The 18,894-nt window shown below is 40.8% G+C and overlaps 1 protein-coding gene across 2 annotated transcripts in view; it reads left to right on the forward strand.

The window, feature by feature from the left end:
- Window positions 1-7,194: 7,194 nt before the first annotated feature.
- stxbp6 (syntaxin binding protein 6 (amisyn)) overlaps window positions 7,195-18,894 on the forward strand; it is a 71,223-nt gene continuing 59,523 nt past the window's right edge. Inside the window, exons 1-3 of one of the 2 annotated variants that reach the window (XM_039786414.1) lie at window positions 7,195-7,503; window positions 17,179-17,257; window positions 18,356-18,575. In XM_039786414.1, coding sequence (XP_039642348.1) covers window positions 18,422-18,575 — 154 coding nt within the window. In that variant the 5' untranslated portion in view covers window positions 7,195-7,503; window positions 17,179-17,257; window positions 18,356-18,421. The remainder of the gene's footprint in view (window positions 7,504-17,178; window positions 17,258-18,355; window positions 18,576-18,894) is intronic. The other variant, XM_039786413.1, reaches the window with a different exon arrangement.

An 18,894-nucleotide genomic window follows, 5' to 3' on the forward strand; every position in this document is an offset into this window, starting at 1 on the left:
TGCATCATCACTTTTTGCAGCACGCAAGATTTTTATGGTCATGCATACATACAGCACACAAGTATACACAAATAAATTACAGCTGAAGCTTCAGAAGTCGTGTGTTCCGTCTCACCTAACATTTCACAAGTTGAATCTTCTCTCGGGCTATTTGCCGTGGGAGTCTTTTTTAAAGTAATCCACTTCTCCCCCAGGGACCTTATGGCTTTAACCACTGTTGCACAAAATTGGTTAATTTGCATCACCTCGCTCACTAAAACCTGTTTTGTTTGAGCTAAATCTTGTTTTCCAGCTGAGTTAATGCAATTTAAAGGGCCATTGTTGTTAGGGAATATGTTTGGGACAAACAGACAAGTGTCAGATTTCATTTCTTTTTTTCTTCTTTCCTTGGTGGTGGAAGAACCTGTCTTTGCCTGGTGCATGATGTGAGCAATGTCTGCTGACTTGTCTGACAAGAAAACAGAGGTATCCTGCGAGATATTCTGTCAAAATCATAACGCTGCATGAATCAAGAGGAATCTTGCTTTTGAAATATAAGGTGAATAGAAAGGCTCAAATGGGACAATAGGGACATACGTATTCTTCTTCAATAAAGGCATGTATTTACGGTAGTATACACTACTAGGCCTCAGTGTAATATATTGAGATAGATCAGGTGTTTAAATCAATCCCCTTGGATCGATAGTATTAAAAAAGGCCTCTAACGCCAACACCTTCTTGGACCTCATGGGGACTTCTCCCTCAATTTCATCCTTCTTTTTATTACCCATTTGCCCTAAACTGTTCTCAGATATCAAGACATAATAAGAAATAAGTCAGTCAGTGCCACCTGTGTCCATGCATCTCCACATTATCTCCCTGTGGTGTTACAGCCCAATGACAGCGTCTCCAAGCGACACCACTTGTTCTGCCGACAATAAAGACCAAAATGAAATTGGATTCTTGGCTCTTTGTGTTACCCAGAGGGCTATGCTCATTGATCGGCTAAATTGGCTGCTTTTAAACCGAGTGGGTCAGTGGCAGGCAGGGACAGAGGACAGAGTAAAGATGACTCAAACAGACAGACAGAGACTTTGTGTTGAAACTTCAAGTGGATAAACTTGTATCGTAAAAACATTATCAAATGTGTTAACTGATACACAGGTATGCTACGGATCCCACCATTTGAAACGCTGTACTTACAGGTGAATAAATGGGGCATTAAAGAGACATACTGAAGGACTTCTTCAATATAATGTGGATTGAGAGACCTCAATGAGGCTTTCAGGTGCCTGAATCGTTTATAATAACTGAGGTGACTTGGTGTATCAGAGAATACCACACACAATCGCGCACACACCACTCACCTATCAATCAATTGTCTGACTGCCGTGATGGAGATGGATGTAGTTTGTTTAATGGTGCGTGGCCCCATTACAGACTCTTTTGCTCCGAAATCTGACTCCAGCACACCCCAGAGTATTAACTTTGATTCAGGATGTGTTCTCCTTTTGAAAATCATGTTTTTACTCCTGAGTTAAGCTGCTGCCTATGGGCAAACAGGGTTGGCATGATGTGTATACTGACAGAAACACTCATAGTTACAGTGAGTCAGTGTTTTGCGTTCCACATTGTATTATCTTTGTACTCTCCAGATGTAGAAAATTAACCATTACAATCAGCAATTTTGATGTGATGTTAATTGCATCTACGCTGCCTTCATATTATAATGCCAATCTGAAAGGCAAAGTGAAGATTAATTACACCTCTGACACATGTTCTGGTTTTAGAAAGTGGAGTCTTGTCCAACCAGTTAAAGGTAAATGATTGCAAGATTAGCGAGACCGCTCTCTTTTCCTCATAAACATAGAATCTGAACTTAATTATATATTGACTTTTTATGTTAAAACCAAAGCGAAAAAGCAGCTATGATTGATTTGAGCATTAAAGGAGCTGGCCGAGCATTCAGATGATGACATCTAATTAAAGTGTCTGTCTTTGGCAAAGGAATATTCCAATGACTGGTCCCAAAATGCTCGCTTAAAAAAGCAAAACCGCTGTCAAAAATGTCGTCAGTGTGAGCAGTTATATGAATAGTTGATGGGATAAATTTAAAGAAGTGGCAGGTCTTTCTGTTCCAGTGGTGCCTGAAAGGTCATATGGCTAATGCTTATAATCTGACAGATCTTCTGGATGAATCAGATGAAGCCATTTAGCAACCATTGTCCTGTAATGACTCTTTGTAAAAGGTACACAGATATGCTTTAGAAAGTACGAATAGACATAAAAAGTGGTTCTGCTCAACATAGAGTTCTCCGCAAAAGCAGAAAAACAAAGCAGCAGTGCAACAAAAAAAAGTCTTAAAGATCCCATGACATGGTGCTCTTTGGATGCTTTTATATAGACCTTAGTGGTCCCCTAATACTGTATATGAAGTCTCTTTCCCGAAATTCAGCCTTGGTGCAGAATTACAGCCACTAGAGCCAGTCCCACAATGAGCATTCCTTAGTATGTGCCATTTTTTCATCACTTTGCTCTTTTGAAAGCCATGATGTCTCTCTCTCATGGGCGGGCCAAATTCTCTGGGCGGGTAAAGCAGAGAAAGGGGAGGTAAGATTCCATCTGAGCTTTCATTTTCTCAAAGGCAGAGCAGGATACCCATGGCTCGGTTTACACCTATCACCATTTCTAGCCACTGGGGGACCATAGGCAGGCTGGGGAACGCATATTAATGTAAAAAAAAACTCATAAAGTGACATTTTCATGCCATGGGACCTTTAAAAACAACACATAGGTTATTGTGTATCTAATGTGATTGGTTAGAGGCCACATGTTCAAAGATATTCTATCAGGCACTAGCAGTAAAAATCAATACCAGATCCAAGATCTAAATATTTTCTTATTTCACACTTACTTTCACACTTAAAGATTAGCAAAGTGGATTGTAACACTTGGTCTGGTTCGATAATGTGAAATGTGCATGGGGAGTGCAGCAAAGATCTGCGCACACACATACTTACTTCCTCACATGAAGTGAAGTAAACAAGAGATTGCAGACGCTCTCTCCTCACATAAACAGTCCACCTCCCTGAATGTGGCGAGTTCCACGAAGTTACCTAGAAGCACCAAACAACTCTGTTGACAGAAAATCAAACACATACTCTTTGATATTCTCTGGAACATACACATAAAATCTCACATGAAAGAGCACCTCACACGCTGTGCACACGCATTTTAAGAAGTAACGTTTGCATGTCGCCTCGACCAGAATGAGACATGTTTTTCTCTCTAGTGAGCTCTCATGCAGCTTTGTAACCAGTGTCTGATGTGTGTGTTCCATGCCTCACACTGCGAAGAGTAAACAACAAACCACATGAATTCAGTGTTTGATTAGTGCAGCAGCGAGACAGAGAAAGAAAAAAAAAAAAGAGAGCATAATAGAGAGTGTATTGGGCAGTGTGTGAGTGTATAGCAGGCAGGCATCTGGCCATGTGGGGGAGATGAGAGGCAGCCGGTGGTCCCTCGCCCCGTTCCATTCCTCTATCGTCAGATCTCCATGTTTACCCTGTGCACCACGGGGACTGAGGCACCACGTTCTCCCTAATCCAGCCAGCCTGCACAGCTCCTTGTCTAAAGTCACAGGCTGGGAGGATGTTTATGTTTTCCAGGATATTGGGAGGAGGGGTTGAGGGTGTGCAGAGAGAGAGAGAGAGATGGACAGGGATGGAGCCAAGGGAGAAGGAGTGCCAGGTAGAGCTCTGACAGTAGCTCCTGCCTCCTGTGTTTGATGGAAAAGAACTGATTGCATTCAAGGAATCCCTCTTTATAGGATTCATCAAGCTCATGATATGCAGAAGATCTTTACTCAAGCCCACACAAGCTCTTTTTACATTCAATTTAGATTCCAAGGTTTTGAAACATGCAAAATACTTCCTACAGAGTTACAAAGAAATATATATAAGTGATGCACAAGGCATCTATAATTTTCCATTTCATGTCCAGGGGCAGCCGTAAAGACAGGCATCTTGGATGTAAATATTTCACTGACTGTGAGTGTGGAATATGCCATCAGGAATTAAAAATGTGTTTTAAAATAATGCATTTAAATGCTTCCTCTTTATGTAGTGGTGCAATGGGGCCTTAAACAATGTAACTTACACGTGACTACTGTATAATTCTTAATATATGAGTGATGAAGCACTGCAACAAGCAGGTGCAGAACACCAAACAGCATGAACAAATTATGTAATGCTACTTAATAGAAAATCTAAGGGGAATATCAGGAACATTAGTTTTAAGTGGATAAACTGCACTCGAGTCAGGTTTGACTCAGGCCACACTAAACAAATAACTTGTAAATTCCAAAAGTGCACTAAGCATACATTATGTGTACTGTATAAGATTATTCAAGCAAATTCACCAGAATAGCTGCGACTGGTTACTTTTCCACCACCATTCCCTTCCCACAGATAGATTCCAGTCCTATAACACATTGCGGAAACTTCGAGCCACGAGAGCAAAACCTGAAGGATGGGTCAGCCTCTGTGGTGTGTCATGCATCCAAAAGCTAACCTCAGCTTTGAATTGAGCAATGAGCAGTGTCAAGCTTTCAACATATTTGTTGGGCAATCATTCTTCAGACTGTTATTGAGACTGGTAGTGCCATATAGTACAAAACCTTGACTTGGTTCCGTGTTTTGCCTCTTTCATCAGAGCAATCAGCGGCCACATCTTTCCCTTGAGAGAGGCAGCTGCCTGAATTCCCAAACTCACCAGCAGGAAACAGCCAATGCCCTTTTAACCCTCTCTGCTTGTGTGCGCCTGTGTGGTTGCATGGGTGTGTATACACAATTCCCCACCACCCCTTTAGGCTACTGTCTCTTTTTCCCTTAACCTGGAAAGAGTGACTCATTACAGTGAAAGTGTTTGCTCATGTGGGGGAACGCAGAGGTACAGCACAGTATTTCTACAGTGTCACAGAGAGTCTAGTATCCAATTCCTTCTTGTTGCCGTCCCAATGGTCTTGCAGCCATTGCAGCATCACCCCCTTCCAAATTTACAATCAACAGAAGAGCCTGTGTAAATCAAAGTGGATTGTCTGAAGGTAGCGTAAAGAAATAGTCTCGGAAGACACAGCAAACATTTTTCATTTCTAAATTCTTGAAATGAACTATTTCCACATGCTCTACCAGATGGTTGGGCAGCTTGCTGTAGCATGAATCACAAAGCCAGACAAACTGTAATATGACCCATAGGAAGCTTGAAGGGCTGGAGGAATGAGGAACTTTTATATTTGAATATTGGGGTGCCACCTGCCAAGCGTGATTTAGTTTTTTCGGCTGCATGGAGTGTCTTGGAGCTTTAGCTGGTTAATGAATTTTATTCATAAGTGAAACACTGAATGACATCTGCTGTTAAGTAATACACCTGGTCTTATGTGTTGTTAAAAATGACACCTTAAAGGGACTTCAGTGTTGCAGCAGATTACTGTAACACAGAAATGCAAAGCCAGACAAAACTCCTGCAAAATGTTTTCAATGGGATTTTGAAGGGAAATCAAAAACATTCCTATTTGATTACAGCACTGCTGTTTGTAAGCCAGACGAGGATTTGTTTATCCTTTATCATGCATTTAATATCATGGCTTTCTCAATTGACTCACGGACATCTGCTACAGTACAACTGGTCCTCTGCTTAGCATGACAAACAATGAGGGCTTAAATGCTCATCTTTTCCCTCGGCAACATGTTAATGATCAGCTGCAGACACCCAGAGGCAAAGAAACAGAAGCACATAAAACTATCTCAGATGAGGCAGCGTTGTCCAAGTCTTTTCAAAATGAAGACAGAGCTTATAAAAGAAGCCAAATCTACCAGGAGAGGAATTAGAGTGGGAGATTTGGATGACTCGCAACCAGCCAAGCAAAACATTAGACAGACACGCAGTTCCACTGCCTCTGTGATTGTGAATTCCCAGGGAACAAATTTCTATTGGCACGGCTGTAGAAACAAAAGATGGTAGTAAACCGCTGCTGGCAGTTTAGGATAGTCTTGAACATTGACACCTCCCACACATCCAGCAGTAAGATATTGGAAAATGTTCAGTTAGTGTAGGCCTGTCTAAACAACCAAGTTGAAGAAGTTAAGCTACTTTTTTTTATGGTGACCTTGGGGAATGGCCTAGTTCTCTTCCCACTCATAGAGATATTTAAAGTTTGAGTCCCAGAGACAGGGTGATAAAAACTAAAAGCTATTTCCTTAATATAACTATTACAGTATATCCATATAGCCTCAAAGTCACTGTTACGTGGCCAGTAACCTCATCAGGTGTCCAAACAAGTAATAATAATAAAAAAAAGGCTAAATGTCCTAGTTTTTGTTCACTTAGCCACACTTTCGAAAGCTGTTTAATGTTTGAGTCATACAGACAAGGTAAAAACCATGGAATATTATTAATTTTCACCAAATTCAATTTATAATATCCCCATAAGGACTGAGTGTGCCTTTGTTATGAGTCCTTGGCAGTGCAGAATTGTCTAAACAAGTATTTCAAATAAGATAAACCACTTTTATTTAATGGTGACCTTTGGGAATACCCTAGCTACTGAACATGAGTTATTGTGTGGGGCGTCCACTATGATCAGAGATATTCAAGGTTTGAGTCATAGAGACTAGGTAATAAAAACCATAAAAGAATATCTTTGCCTCCATTATTAGTCCAATAGCTAATATCCCCATAGAAACTGTCACTACTGTTATAATAACCTATCAGTTAGCAAACAGTATTTTTCAACTCCTATTCTTAGCATGTACCTTTTGGGTCTTACAGTTGTTATGTAGCGTAGGTGATGTTTGTATAGTGTCCTTATGAATGTCTTCTGCTATTTGTCATAAAGAAAATATTCAGGCTGTAAGGATAATTCCACTGGAAAGGAGTATCTTTAAGTTTAGGTTTTGAGTCCAAACACCTTAACCAGGCTGCTTTAACGTCACAGATGAAAAATTGTGTTTTGAGGAATTTACTAGCCCACGAATATCCACCCAGTGCCCATTTTCTTCTTTGTCTCTTAGCACTTCAAAGAGACTGACAAAACATGCAGATGTGATGTGAACGGCATGCATGCTACGCGGTAATGTGACTCTGTAACGTTACGTGATTGGCGGGCGAGTTTGTGTGTGTGTGTGTGTGTCTCTGTGTGTCTCTCTCTCTCTCTGGGAACCTGCTACTGGTTTCCCATCCCACACACACATACACATACACACACACAGCCGCAGTCAGACAGACGGTCTCTGTCTGCGCAGAAACGGCAGCAAGGAAAACAAACTCTCCTCACGCCGCTCACAAACCAACAACTGTCGTGGAAGTGGAGTCGACGCGATGGTAAACACCAAAGGCTACCGTTTAGTCTAAGACAGCTAACAGTAAGGAAAAGGCTGCTCAAAGTGGCTGAACTGTGACAGCAGCTGGACAAATTAACCGAAAGATTTGAGGACCGCACGTGGAAATCACCACTGAAACACGTCGGTGAGTAACGCTAACTCCACGCTACTTCTGTTTAAAAAAAAAAAAAAGTAAATGTACACATTAATAGTTTTCCGCGTGGGGAAAAGTGTAGTTGATGTAGGAACTGTTGTTTTCGCGTTATTGATTTGCGATTAGCATTTATACTGCGTCAACAACCTTTCAAACACTTTACGGTTGGAATCGGAACAAGTGCGCGCGCGTTCAGCTCATTAACTGTTTGTGCACGTGCTTGTGTTGGAAGATAACGTTTACCATTAGCCTAGTGTCTACGCCTTTGACAAAATCAGCATAATTCAAGTTAATCTGTAGGCCTACAAGTGTCATGTTTGTGTTGTGTGGTGTTCACGGAGGTGGACCGCGCCTCCCTGTTTAGGAGCTGTCTTCATAAACTGAGGTGTTGAAATAAAAAAAATAAAAACTAAATTAAATATTTGATCAGAACAAGTTTGGCCCCCGTCTACACATTGCTTGGAAGTGCAAGTATTCCAGTGAAATTCCTGACAGCCCAGGCAAGTGAATTTGGGTGTAGTCCACCTTGACTATCTGAGTAGGAGTGTAGGCTGTGTTTCTGTGTCATCAGTCTGTTTGCTCATAAAGCAATATATGACGCGTCTTTTATATTATCACAATATTTACTTGTATGTCATCAAACATTATGGTCACATTTTAAGGCTCTAAAGAAGATGATGGTTTGTGCTGGCACAAATGAACCATATGGCACAATCTTCCCTGATGCTGGAAAAAAAAAAACACCTGCTTAATTAATATTTGATGAACATTAATTGTTGTTACATTTTGATCATCATTGCTGGTTGGCTTTTTTTCTTAGTATCACAGCACTGAAAATGTGTTTTTGGTGTACTTGTTGTCTGCTGAAGCAGAACTATAGCCCAAGGCATATGCAGACTAAACAGCTGCTTAGCGCCCCCACGGGCCACCTAAGGGCCTCAAAACTAGCAAATTACAACTTGATGTTCCCAGGTGAAACCCTTGCATTTCCAAAATGTCATCTTTTTGGAAACATCCTTGTTTTGGCTGGATGGGATGTTTTTTTTTTTTTTTTTTTGATTATTCAATGGGTCAGTAATATTTGAATATCACCAAACTTGGAGAAACAAGGCTTGAATCTTCAGTGTCCAATTGTGAAGTCTTGTACTTTGTCTTGTTTTTGTTAGAAAAAGAAACCATGTTGACATGTTCATTAACTCATTTTATTATCTTTTATTTTATTATTATTTATTTTTTTTATTGTAATTTGAGTTATTTTTTTCGGCTCCACAAATGATTGGGCTTGCTCTTTGCTAAATCGAAAAATAGAAAAAAAAGAGTTTCATTTGAATGTCTGTACTGTATTTCTGTAGCCCAATTACCACATGTCTCCACATCTCTGTGACAGGTTGGGACCTAGAGGGACGTTTGGTTCAGATTAGCTGTGAGGCTCCTAATCCTACCCTTGTGCCTCCCAATTGCGTTAACTAACCCACTTACATTAAAATATTGCTTATTCCTATGCAAGAGTTCAGGCCTTAATTTGCTCTTGCATGCCATAAAGCATAAGCTTATACCTTTCCCCCGTACTTCAGTGTCCAATTAGCGTCAGCATAATGTAAACTGTCGAGCTGGCTCCCTCCCTGTGTGTCCACCACCTCAGCTCGTGCGGTTGTCAAAGAGGACCGATATCCTTGAAGGAAGACATTAGGCGCCTTGTTTATTTAGTGGGTCATGTAATGAAAAGGGAAACAAAAAAAATCAGCCTGTCAGTGTGTGACGCAAATGACACTAAGATTTGGAGTCCTTAAGGAATTTGAATCACTGAGACTGTGGTTTCCCCCTCTGCATGGTCTCTTTGCTATTGTCATAAGCATCGCCTCTGATTTGCAAAACATTTAATGGAGAAGTAGTACATTTAGACACAAGGCGGGTTATCTTTTTTGTCAGTTTACCTCAGACATTTTGCTTATTTTGCTCTAAGTAGGCCTATATCATCAACATGTTGTTATTCTGTATATGTACACTGACACAGTGCTGTTGCTTTTAGCTCATCCTTATGCAAACTAATTCTACATTCACTTTTGTATTGTGAATGTCTCAAGCCATTGGCCAAGTGTATATAAATGAATCATTGTGGTAATGATCCTGCATTTGTGTTTGAGACATCAATTGGTAAGTGCTCTATGTTTGCATTTCAGCTATTTGCCTAGTACTACTGCCCAGTCCTTCCCAAATGTTTTATTGTCATAATGTGCTGGGCTATAACGAATGAGCTCATTTGGGAGCCTGGCATGTTATAAGTTGATTCATGGTTAGCCCATGCCTTCCTGGCAGATGAGGAAAATGGATGGGTTCTCTCATATCTTTCCTTTTTGAGGGAAAAGAGTAAGGTCCTATCCAACCTGCTGTCATGAAGAGCTATTCTTTTTGTGATCAATGGTTTCCATTATTTTATAACATGAAATAGACATCAGCAGGATATGCAGTGTTTATTCTTGTGTACATTTCCTTTTTGTCCCATAGTAAACAATGTACATTGTTTGCCTCACATGTTGTGAAGAAAGGAGAACACAACTCACATTAAAGACTCAAATTAAAAGAATGAAATTATAAAAATGATCTTGAGACAAAAATGGGTTTGATCCTCCCTTCCCTTCCTCTTGTCATGCTCTTCCTTTTGGTCTGTGCAAAACATATGACCTCTTTATATTACAGATTTTAATTAGACAACCTTTCCTGTAAATTCTTGTCTCGCCAACATTGCCATGCCCAGGAGCCTAAACTGTGTGATTCTGTCTAGGAGATACACATGAAAAGACTCTTCATTGGGATGTGGTTGTGAGGAATCCAGATGCCTTGCTGTTCACCTGAGTGTGCTAAAAAACAAAGCACTACTAGATGCTGAATTTGAATCTGCATTTCTGTTGGGAGAGTTCAAAAAAAACTAATTGTTTAGTGCTGTAGTTTCCACTCGTTCAGCCCTGTGCACTTGTTTTCAAACCCTGTCTGTACATACTAAAACAGCATAGCGGATTTGACTAACTTAAGCATATTTCAAGATTTCTGCAAGTCTGAGATGGCAGAAGAACTGTGTTAATGAGCTTTGCTGACTGGCATGCACATTGAGTTGGTCTGATTGAGGGATTTGGTCACAAAACTTGGACGGCTAAATCAGGCCTGAAATCTTTCCCAGCTTCAATAAGCTGTCCTACCATCGTGCTTGTTTTTGACTTTGTATGTACAAAAATTAGAACTGCTGTTTGATTGTGCACTTTGTACAATGTTATCAAGGTTATATGAGAGAGAGAGAGAGAGAGAGAGAGAGAGAGAGAGAGAGAGAGAGAGAGAGAGAGAGAGAGAGAGAGATGATGATTTCCCCAAGTACATTGTACAGAACTACTGCAAAAATGATGGACTTTCACTGACTTTTATGTCTTATGAAATACCAGAGAGTTTTTTTCCTCAGCATTTACTAGAATGTATAGTTGTACACCATAATAAATCTTGGTGTTATTGGCTCTTGTCATCCAACATGATATGAACTCACAGACTTAAGCCTGTCCTCTGCACTTTTGTTGTGGCGACTGCATGCAGCTACTGATGTTCTGTTAACATGCTGCTCGGTTTTATAACGGTGTTCTATTAATTATAGGTTTTAGGTTTTATTTATTTTATTCTAGCTAAAACACTTGTTATTTATTGTGTACGCTGCTGAGTCTGGGTAACACATTTTGTTCCTTTGTGTTTTTAAAATGCTTAAATGACAACAAACTATCTGAATGATACTCATAAGTAGAGCTGGGCGATATGGAGAAACTCAGATATCATGATATTCTTGACCAAATACCTCTATCGATATTGCGGCGATATATAGGGTTGACAATTGGTGCTTTAACAAAATTTTCACACTTAGATTTTAGATAAATAATCATCAGTAATGTGGACATAATGTCTAAGTGGGGAAAAGGCAAATAATAGAACAGCTACAACAGTCTGGTAAGTTCAGAAGAGTACATCACTTTACTGTAATGCAGCCTTTAAAACCAGTAAAAGACACCACTTATGTCATATCACGATATTACGATATCCAAAATCTAAGACGATATCTAGTCTCATATCACGATATCGATATAATATCGATATATTGCCCAGCCCTACTTGTAAGTGACCTGTGACTGAAATCTTTTTACCACTCATGTCCAGAATGAGTTTTGTCTGTCATTTGTAGCGCAGTGCTGCACTAATGTAGGATTAGATTTCATTACATCACAGTCTGGCGTTGACACCAGAGGCCTGTACTACGAATCAAGATCAACAAGCCCTGGATTTATTTCAGTTACCCGGCTTCACCTAACCTAACTGCCGCGGTCCTGCATAAGCTGTGTCACGACGGTGGTTAACAACTAGTTCAATCAACCCAGGGTTTCCCAAATCCAGCGATGCGCGCGTTTACATAAAAGAGGCGGTGTTTGCACAGCATGACCAATCGCAAACATCTACCAGAGCCGCATATTTTGCATAAGAAGAGCAAACTATAATTCTACATAAATATGAAGAACACACACGGTTTTACAGGCAAAACACAATACGGTCGCTGCTTCCTAAAACAGGAAGGAAAGCTGGCAAAAAAAAGCCAACTTTTTTTGCCAGCTTTCCTTCATTTACAGTAAATGCGTAAATCACAACGTTTATCAATATCACTTCCTTTCATAATAAAATAACAATCAGGGAATGTTAACTGGGTTATCGGTCTCCAAATGTTTTAACTTTTATGAGCGCCCCTCTCTCTCTCTCTCTCTCTCTCTCTCTCTCTCTCTCTCTGCGTGCACCGAGCTCCACCGGATCTTCTAAGTTATCAATAGAGTATTGATTGGTCAGCAGGCGGTGCTTTTACACCGGTTTATCTCTAATCTCCAACATAACCTGCTCCTGAGCAGGTTAGGGTGTTCAGCCTAAGTTACCACGGCGAATTAACCCGGTAACAAGTGATCCACCGTCGTGATACCCAAAACCCTGGGTTGAACCTGAAGTTACCTCGTTAATGCCAAATCTTGCTTCGTAGTACAGGCCTCAGATGAACAGCAGGGTAGACGGTGTAATCTCTCAATTATTTTATGAGGGGTAACATTCACCATCTGTTCATGTGGCGGCGATGTTGGATACCGCGTGACATCACTCTCTAATGATGTAATCTATGAAGATGTTCGCACCAGGGGAGGTTTTTCTGAAAAATCAAGGCCTTATACAGAGCCTTGAATCAACATGAAAGACGTGCATGAGAAGCTGCAGATGAGGCGAAGCGTTTTACTTCTTTCAGACATCTTTTGGGAGTGCGGTGTGGAATGAAAGAAATGACTTTGTCTTTGAAAGTTTCCAAAGTCAGTCAGATGTGAGTGGGAGGAGTAGATACAGGGGATGAATTTGTTCTAGAGGAGGATTATATTATCTGTTTAAATTGGTTACCTTGCCAGATATCTTTTATGTTCCAAAAACGTCATTTGCACATTATACTTATTAAGCGAAGGTTTAGTCTACACTCCAGCTGCAAGCGATACCTCTAACACTGCTTTCCCTCTTGTTCCCTCTTGATAGACTGACTGGAGTTCCTTGTCCTGTTGCTGTCTCACCCGCAAGCAAAAAAATGCTTGTTGACACACCAGTGCAGTGCGTTTGCTGAACGCGCACATTTAAAGTACACCCTTGTCTCTCAAATACTGCACTTGAGGCTTCATGTACCAAGTTCAGGGTTTTTCCCCAGCACCAAAATTATAAGAATTGGGAATTAAAATAGCGATTCAAATCCTCTCTTAATGTGTTTAAGAGCAATTTACCAAACAATCTTTAAACAAGCAGAACATAAACTTGAATATGAGAGCTAATCTCAGTTTTATCTCCCAAGTCAGGCTGTGTCAGACTCTACAGGTGATTTATTTAAATATTAATGTTATTTTTTAATCCAGTTTGTTAATTGGGGTTTCATTGACTCAAGTGTAATATACATTTTTGTTTACCAGATTGTCAGAAATAACAGGAAAATGCATTGATTCTGTCAAATAAGGTAACGCAGACTCTTTGCCTTTACTGTATGTGGACTGATCATGGTTACTGTCGTGTGTAGCCTAACCCTTATCCTTAACCAAATTCTGTTCTCATTCATGGTCCTAAACTGATTCGTCCCCTCAAAGATGGTACAAGCTCACACACATACACAGAACATGTCACAGTTTCAGTTGTCCTTCAGTCTACCTTAGCTAGGGTTGGGTATCGTTTGGATATTAACGATTCCGATTCTGCTCCATGGCTCCAACACAACAAGCGTCTTGCCGCTACGGGAACCAAAACTTGCACATGTTAAATTTGGAACCCATGATCAGATTTGAAACCAAATCCTCCAAACGATTCCAATAAAGAAACGATTCCGATGGAATCGTAATTTTTGAAACAATTCCAAGTAGGAATCGGTTCTCGATGCCCAACCCTAACGTTAGCTTCCGAGTCCACATCCATACTGTAGCTCACTACTTCATATCTATGTGATCGATTTCTAATGGCTCACCGTCTAAATAATTCCCACGCCAACTGCCAGCATTTTAATTACATGAGCAGAAGAGTAAATATACTTGGTAATTCCTTCCTAGATGGATTTTTTTATAGCCTGCGTCAACTGGAGGTTTGGCTTTGACTTGTTATGTCTCCAAAGGAAATTATAGATGGTGACACATCTTCAATTCAGTGTGATGAGGCCTGTATCATCCACCTGTCTTTTGGTCCTCTTTTCCTTTGCTTCTACAGCTTGTGCTGGCAGGTTCCCATGGGCATGTGAGCACAGCAAGTGGCTGTGCAGCTAGCTCAAAGACCCCACTCCAAAGAGGTCCCGGGAGAGCCGTGAGCACTGACTGAACAGATTTCACATTAACACACTGGGCAAGAGGGGAGCAAGGGAACGGTGCTGCTCCTGTGACAGCTTGGCAATACACAGCCACAGTTAATGAACTGTTTTTAAAAGGGGCTCTGCTTGGAAATGGGGTGATAAGCAGCCGTAAAATATATGTACGTCGTTTTCACAGCCACAGCAGCTCCTTGGCTCCCTCCAGTACATCTACTCAGCCCTGCATTGTGAGCATTGCATTAGACTGCTCAAAGTCAAACCATGAGCTTTGCATTGTAGCTGGCTACATTTCACTGCCTAGAAGCTCCTGTCTGCCTCCTCCTCCTGTTCCTCCTGCTTGTTTTCTTTCTCGCTCCCCCATCCCCTTATCCCTCCTTCCCTTCATGCTTCAGCGGGCCACTTGAGGGGGAATATGCGCTCCCCTTTGCCTGGTGACAGCTTGCAGGGAGATGTGGGCAGCGTTCCTTCTAAGCTGGAGGAACTAGGAGAAGAGGGAAAGATGTTACGGATTAGGGCTTCCACAGAGAGGATCTCCGCTGGGCTAATTTGTTCTAGTGATCAACAAGACGAGTGGCGTTTCAACAATTTCTTCATTGTACCATGCAGTAATTGAGAAGGGAAGACGATATTAAAGGATGGATACCAAGGGGGAGGAGTGAGCTCATTTAGGGCATTGTCTGTGCATATGTAAATTAATGTATGTGTACAGTATTGTAGTATGTAGATTGGATAATAATAATAACTTTGATTTATATAGTGCCTTTCAAGGTACCCAAGGTCGCTTGGTTGATACATGATATAATAAAGTTTAAACTACTGTCCTTGGGGAAGATGTGAATGTAGAAACCCATTCAGGACTGTCCTCAGAATATGATACTTTCAGAGAACATGATGTCCAAGACTTTTTTAGTGCGGTACTGTTTTTGCACTTTGAGGTTGGACTGGCACAGTACAGGTGTTGCAGTCTTTTTGAGAGCTCAGTATGGCATGCTGCACATACAGCTCATAGCACAGTAATTACATGATGCCTGGCTCGCTCAAAAGGCCCGGATTGAAAGAGCTTTCCTGCTTTTGACAGAGGGTCGTTTGCAATACAACTTTGTGGTAGTGATCTTGAGTATCGTATTTTTATAGGAAAGTTTAGGTCTATTTTCCTAGCCGAAACGTTGGGATGTTGGACATCCTTTGAATTCCAAAGGCATATTTATTAGCCTCTCTAATTACTTTCCACAAAATCTTGGCCCGGGTTTTTGTTTATTGCTGAAAGAGCAGAGAAAGGAAGATGGATAGAAAGAGAGGATATTCGATTAGACCGTAAACTGCTAAAAACAGTGCACAAAACAAAGTGGCCTTGCAATACATTTGACCTTTTGTGAAACCTGTAATGTAACATTTTTTGTGTCAGAGAAGTGATGCTTTAACTATATATATATATATATTTTTTTTTTTGACCCCCTGTACACATACATTAACTTTCCCTGTAATGCAATTCAGTATGAAACCCACACTAAATGCTGTCTCACAAAATACCACATAGATGACACACTCACCAAAAAATTTAACAATAGTAGCTTCATGCAAGTACCACTTACTGCAGGGCTATTTATTAGATTGCATTATATTGTAGTTATGGTATTGTGTTCAAAGCTTTTATGTTCCACTGCTATTGAAGTGTTCCTTCCGGCCTGACATAATCCTACTTTACCAATGACCACCAGTCAACAATGGAAGCCTTTCAGCCTCTTAAGTTTCGGGGGAAAGAGAAGTTTGCTTGTGCACTTTTCACTGTCCATGTAAACCTTGTACCGCTGCAGGTTTTGCTTTTATGGGAATCAGTGAATGAAACTTTGACTCCAATAGCTTCTCCTCAGCTGCTGAGCACTCATTTTAAAGCTTACTGCACTGTTAGAAAACAACTTAAGTGTTTGTGCTCTGTTATTTATTACAAGCCAGTTTGATCAAGGCAATTTTTTTGCAGTCTGGCTCGCAGTAGAGTAATTCATCGACTGGTTGAGACTGACAGATAGATCGGTTCATCAGGGTGGGCTTTGCGGTATGTGGTTGCGAGTGCTTGTGTGTCTCGAGTGAGTGTGTGTGGCTGAGAAAATGATTAAGCTCCATTGTCCTCATGAGAGCATTTGGACCTAATTAACCCAGTTCTTAATGACTGTGTCCTGCATGTAAGCACAGTTGTCCCTTCACACACCATCAGACGTACTGCTGTGTCTCTCATGGTATATTCCCAAGAAATACGTTCCCTAGTAGACATTGGCTTGTAATACTAGAAACTTGATTGCTGTTCTGTATCAGTGAGACTTAACAGTACTCTGAACAGCTTCAGCTGAAGTCATTTCATCTCTGCGAGTGGCAGTGCTTCCAAGAAGAACACTGGCAAAGCATTTAAAGAGATGGAGCATGGAGCCTGATTGCAACACACGGAGACGCAGCCATTCTCCATTTTGGAGCCCTTTACTTTAACGTGCAATACACTTTGAGCAGTAGAGAGTGTATAGATTGGTTGCGTGTGTGTGTACTTTTGGAGACCGAGGGTGATTCGCCCGAGGCTGAGGATGTGAACAGAACACACAGAAGACATAAGCTTTACAATTTTAACTGTTCTTTAACAGAATGAGTTATCCTGTTCACTTCAGCCTTACTGTGTTTATCTGTATAGAAGGGTTAATTCAGAAACAAGAAATAACTATGCTTCTGCTACTGAAGATTTTATGTTTCATACTTTTAATTTTTGTGCTTTTTTTTTTTTTTTACGAAATACTGGGTGCTTTCATCATCAGGCCTTGAACTGCTCACTACTCAGAGAACCTGTGACATGGGGTCGCAAGTACACATGGCTTTGGGACTTACTTTACTCATGTAAGTACAAAGCGGTAGGCCTTTGGCGCACAGATTGTGTGTGTGTCTTCAAGCACACTTGAGGTTTTGCATTATGTGCAGGGTGTGGTGATTAATAGTTTGATGAAGCAGTGTATATGATGGTATCAATCAATGCTATTTCAGTCATTATTCTACTGTATTTCAAGTTTTAAATGCTTGCACTATATCTTGAAATGTGACACAGTGTTTGCATTAAAAAAACGTTATGTTTTAAATTTGGAAAGGAGGCTGTGACACACAGACACACACATTTTCGGGCTTCTGTCTCCAGAAAAATTCAATTACATCTCTTTCCAGAATCAGGGACCTTGTTACTCTAGATCAGGGGTCTTCAACGTTTTTTAGGCCAAGGACCCCTTAACTGAAAGAGGGACGGAGCAGGGACCCCCTATTACATATATTGTATAAAAAGTTGCATATTAAACTGGGCCTACAATAACTTGTAGGGCAGCCTAAAACATTTATACATACATGTTTTGCCTAGAATACTAAGCTATTAAAATAGCCTAATAATTGTTGGCATGATTTTATAAATCACGTTTTTATTTTGAAACATAAATGTGGCACAGTGAATCCGTAGGATGAACTGTATCTGGGGATAGATATCTAAGTGACTACCTTACCTATAGGCCAGTAAGCCTATAATCAGTGGGGATTTATATTTGCTAATAACATGTTAGATTCATGTTGAGACTTTTTAATGTTTGAAAAAACTTCAAAATTTTGCAATAATTTGGAGGCCCCCCCTGCATTGATTCTGAGGACCCCCTAGGGGTCCCGGACCCCCTGTTGAAGATCCCTGCTCTAGATAATCTGTCAACCAATAATCCACAGAACACACTGTCAACAGTTTTCATAGATTTCTATGGACCATTTCATTGGATGAAAATACTTTATCTCAACTATCTAGTTTATCTAACTAAACTATCTGGATGGCCAAGTACCAGTAGAGGCAAGTAAGAACGTATGTGTAATTAAGGAGACGTTTGGAAAGTGAGAAGTGAGCAAGACTTTAGTGTAGTTAGTCCGGTCCATCATTCCTGCTAATTCAATTTGCCGTTCTCTTCTCCTCTTCAGGAGGATTGGATCTCGTCCTCTCCACTTAAACTGTTCGCCAGCGCTTCACTCCTGCCAACTTCAGAGATGAGTGCCAAGTCAGCCATCAACAAGGAGGTCTTCATACCCCATGATGAGAAGATGCTTGCTGCAGTGCAGGTGAAGCGGAGGACCAAGAAGAAGATCCCCTTCCTGGCCACTGGTGGTCAAGGAGACTACATGACTTTCATCTGTGTCTCAGGTCAGAAGACACGTGCAAATCTCTTCTCTTCAGGTGTGTGTGTGTGTGTGTGTGTGTGTGTGTGTGTGTGTGTGTGTGTGTGTGTGTGTGTGTGTGTGTGTGTGTGTGTGTGTGTGTGTGTGTGTGTGTGTGTGTGTGTGTGTGTGTGTGTGTGTGTGTGTGTGTGTGTGTGTGTTGTTGCCACCCAAAGTCACATTTTAGCACGTCTCCCTTCATTGTCCTATTAATGTTCACACTGATGAGCATGTTTACGTTTCCTCTGCCAATAAAATGACACACTAAATCAATTTACTGCTGGGCTTTAGGTCAGTCCTTTTTA

Source organism: Perca fluviatilis, chromosome 20 (genome assembly GCF_010015445.1).
Source record: "Perca fluviatilis chromosome 20, GENO_Pfluv_1.0, whole genome shotgun sequence".
Classification (NCBI taxonomy): domain Eukaryota; kingdom Metazoa; phylum Chordata; class Actinopteri; order Perciformes; family Percidae; genus Perca; species Perca fluviatilis.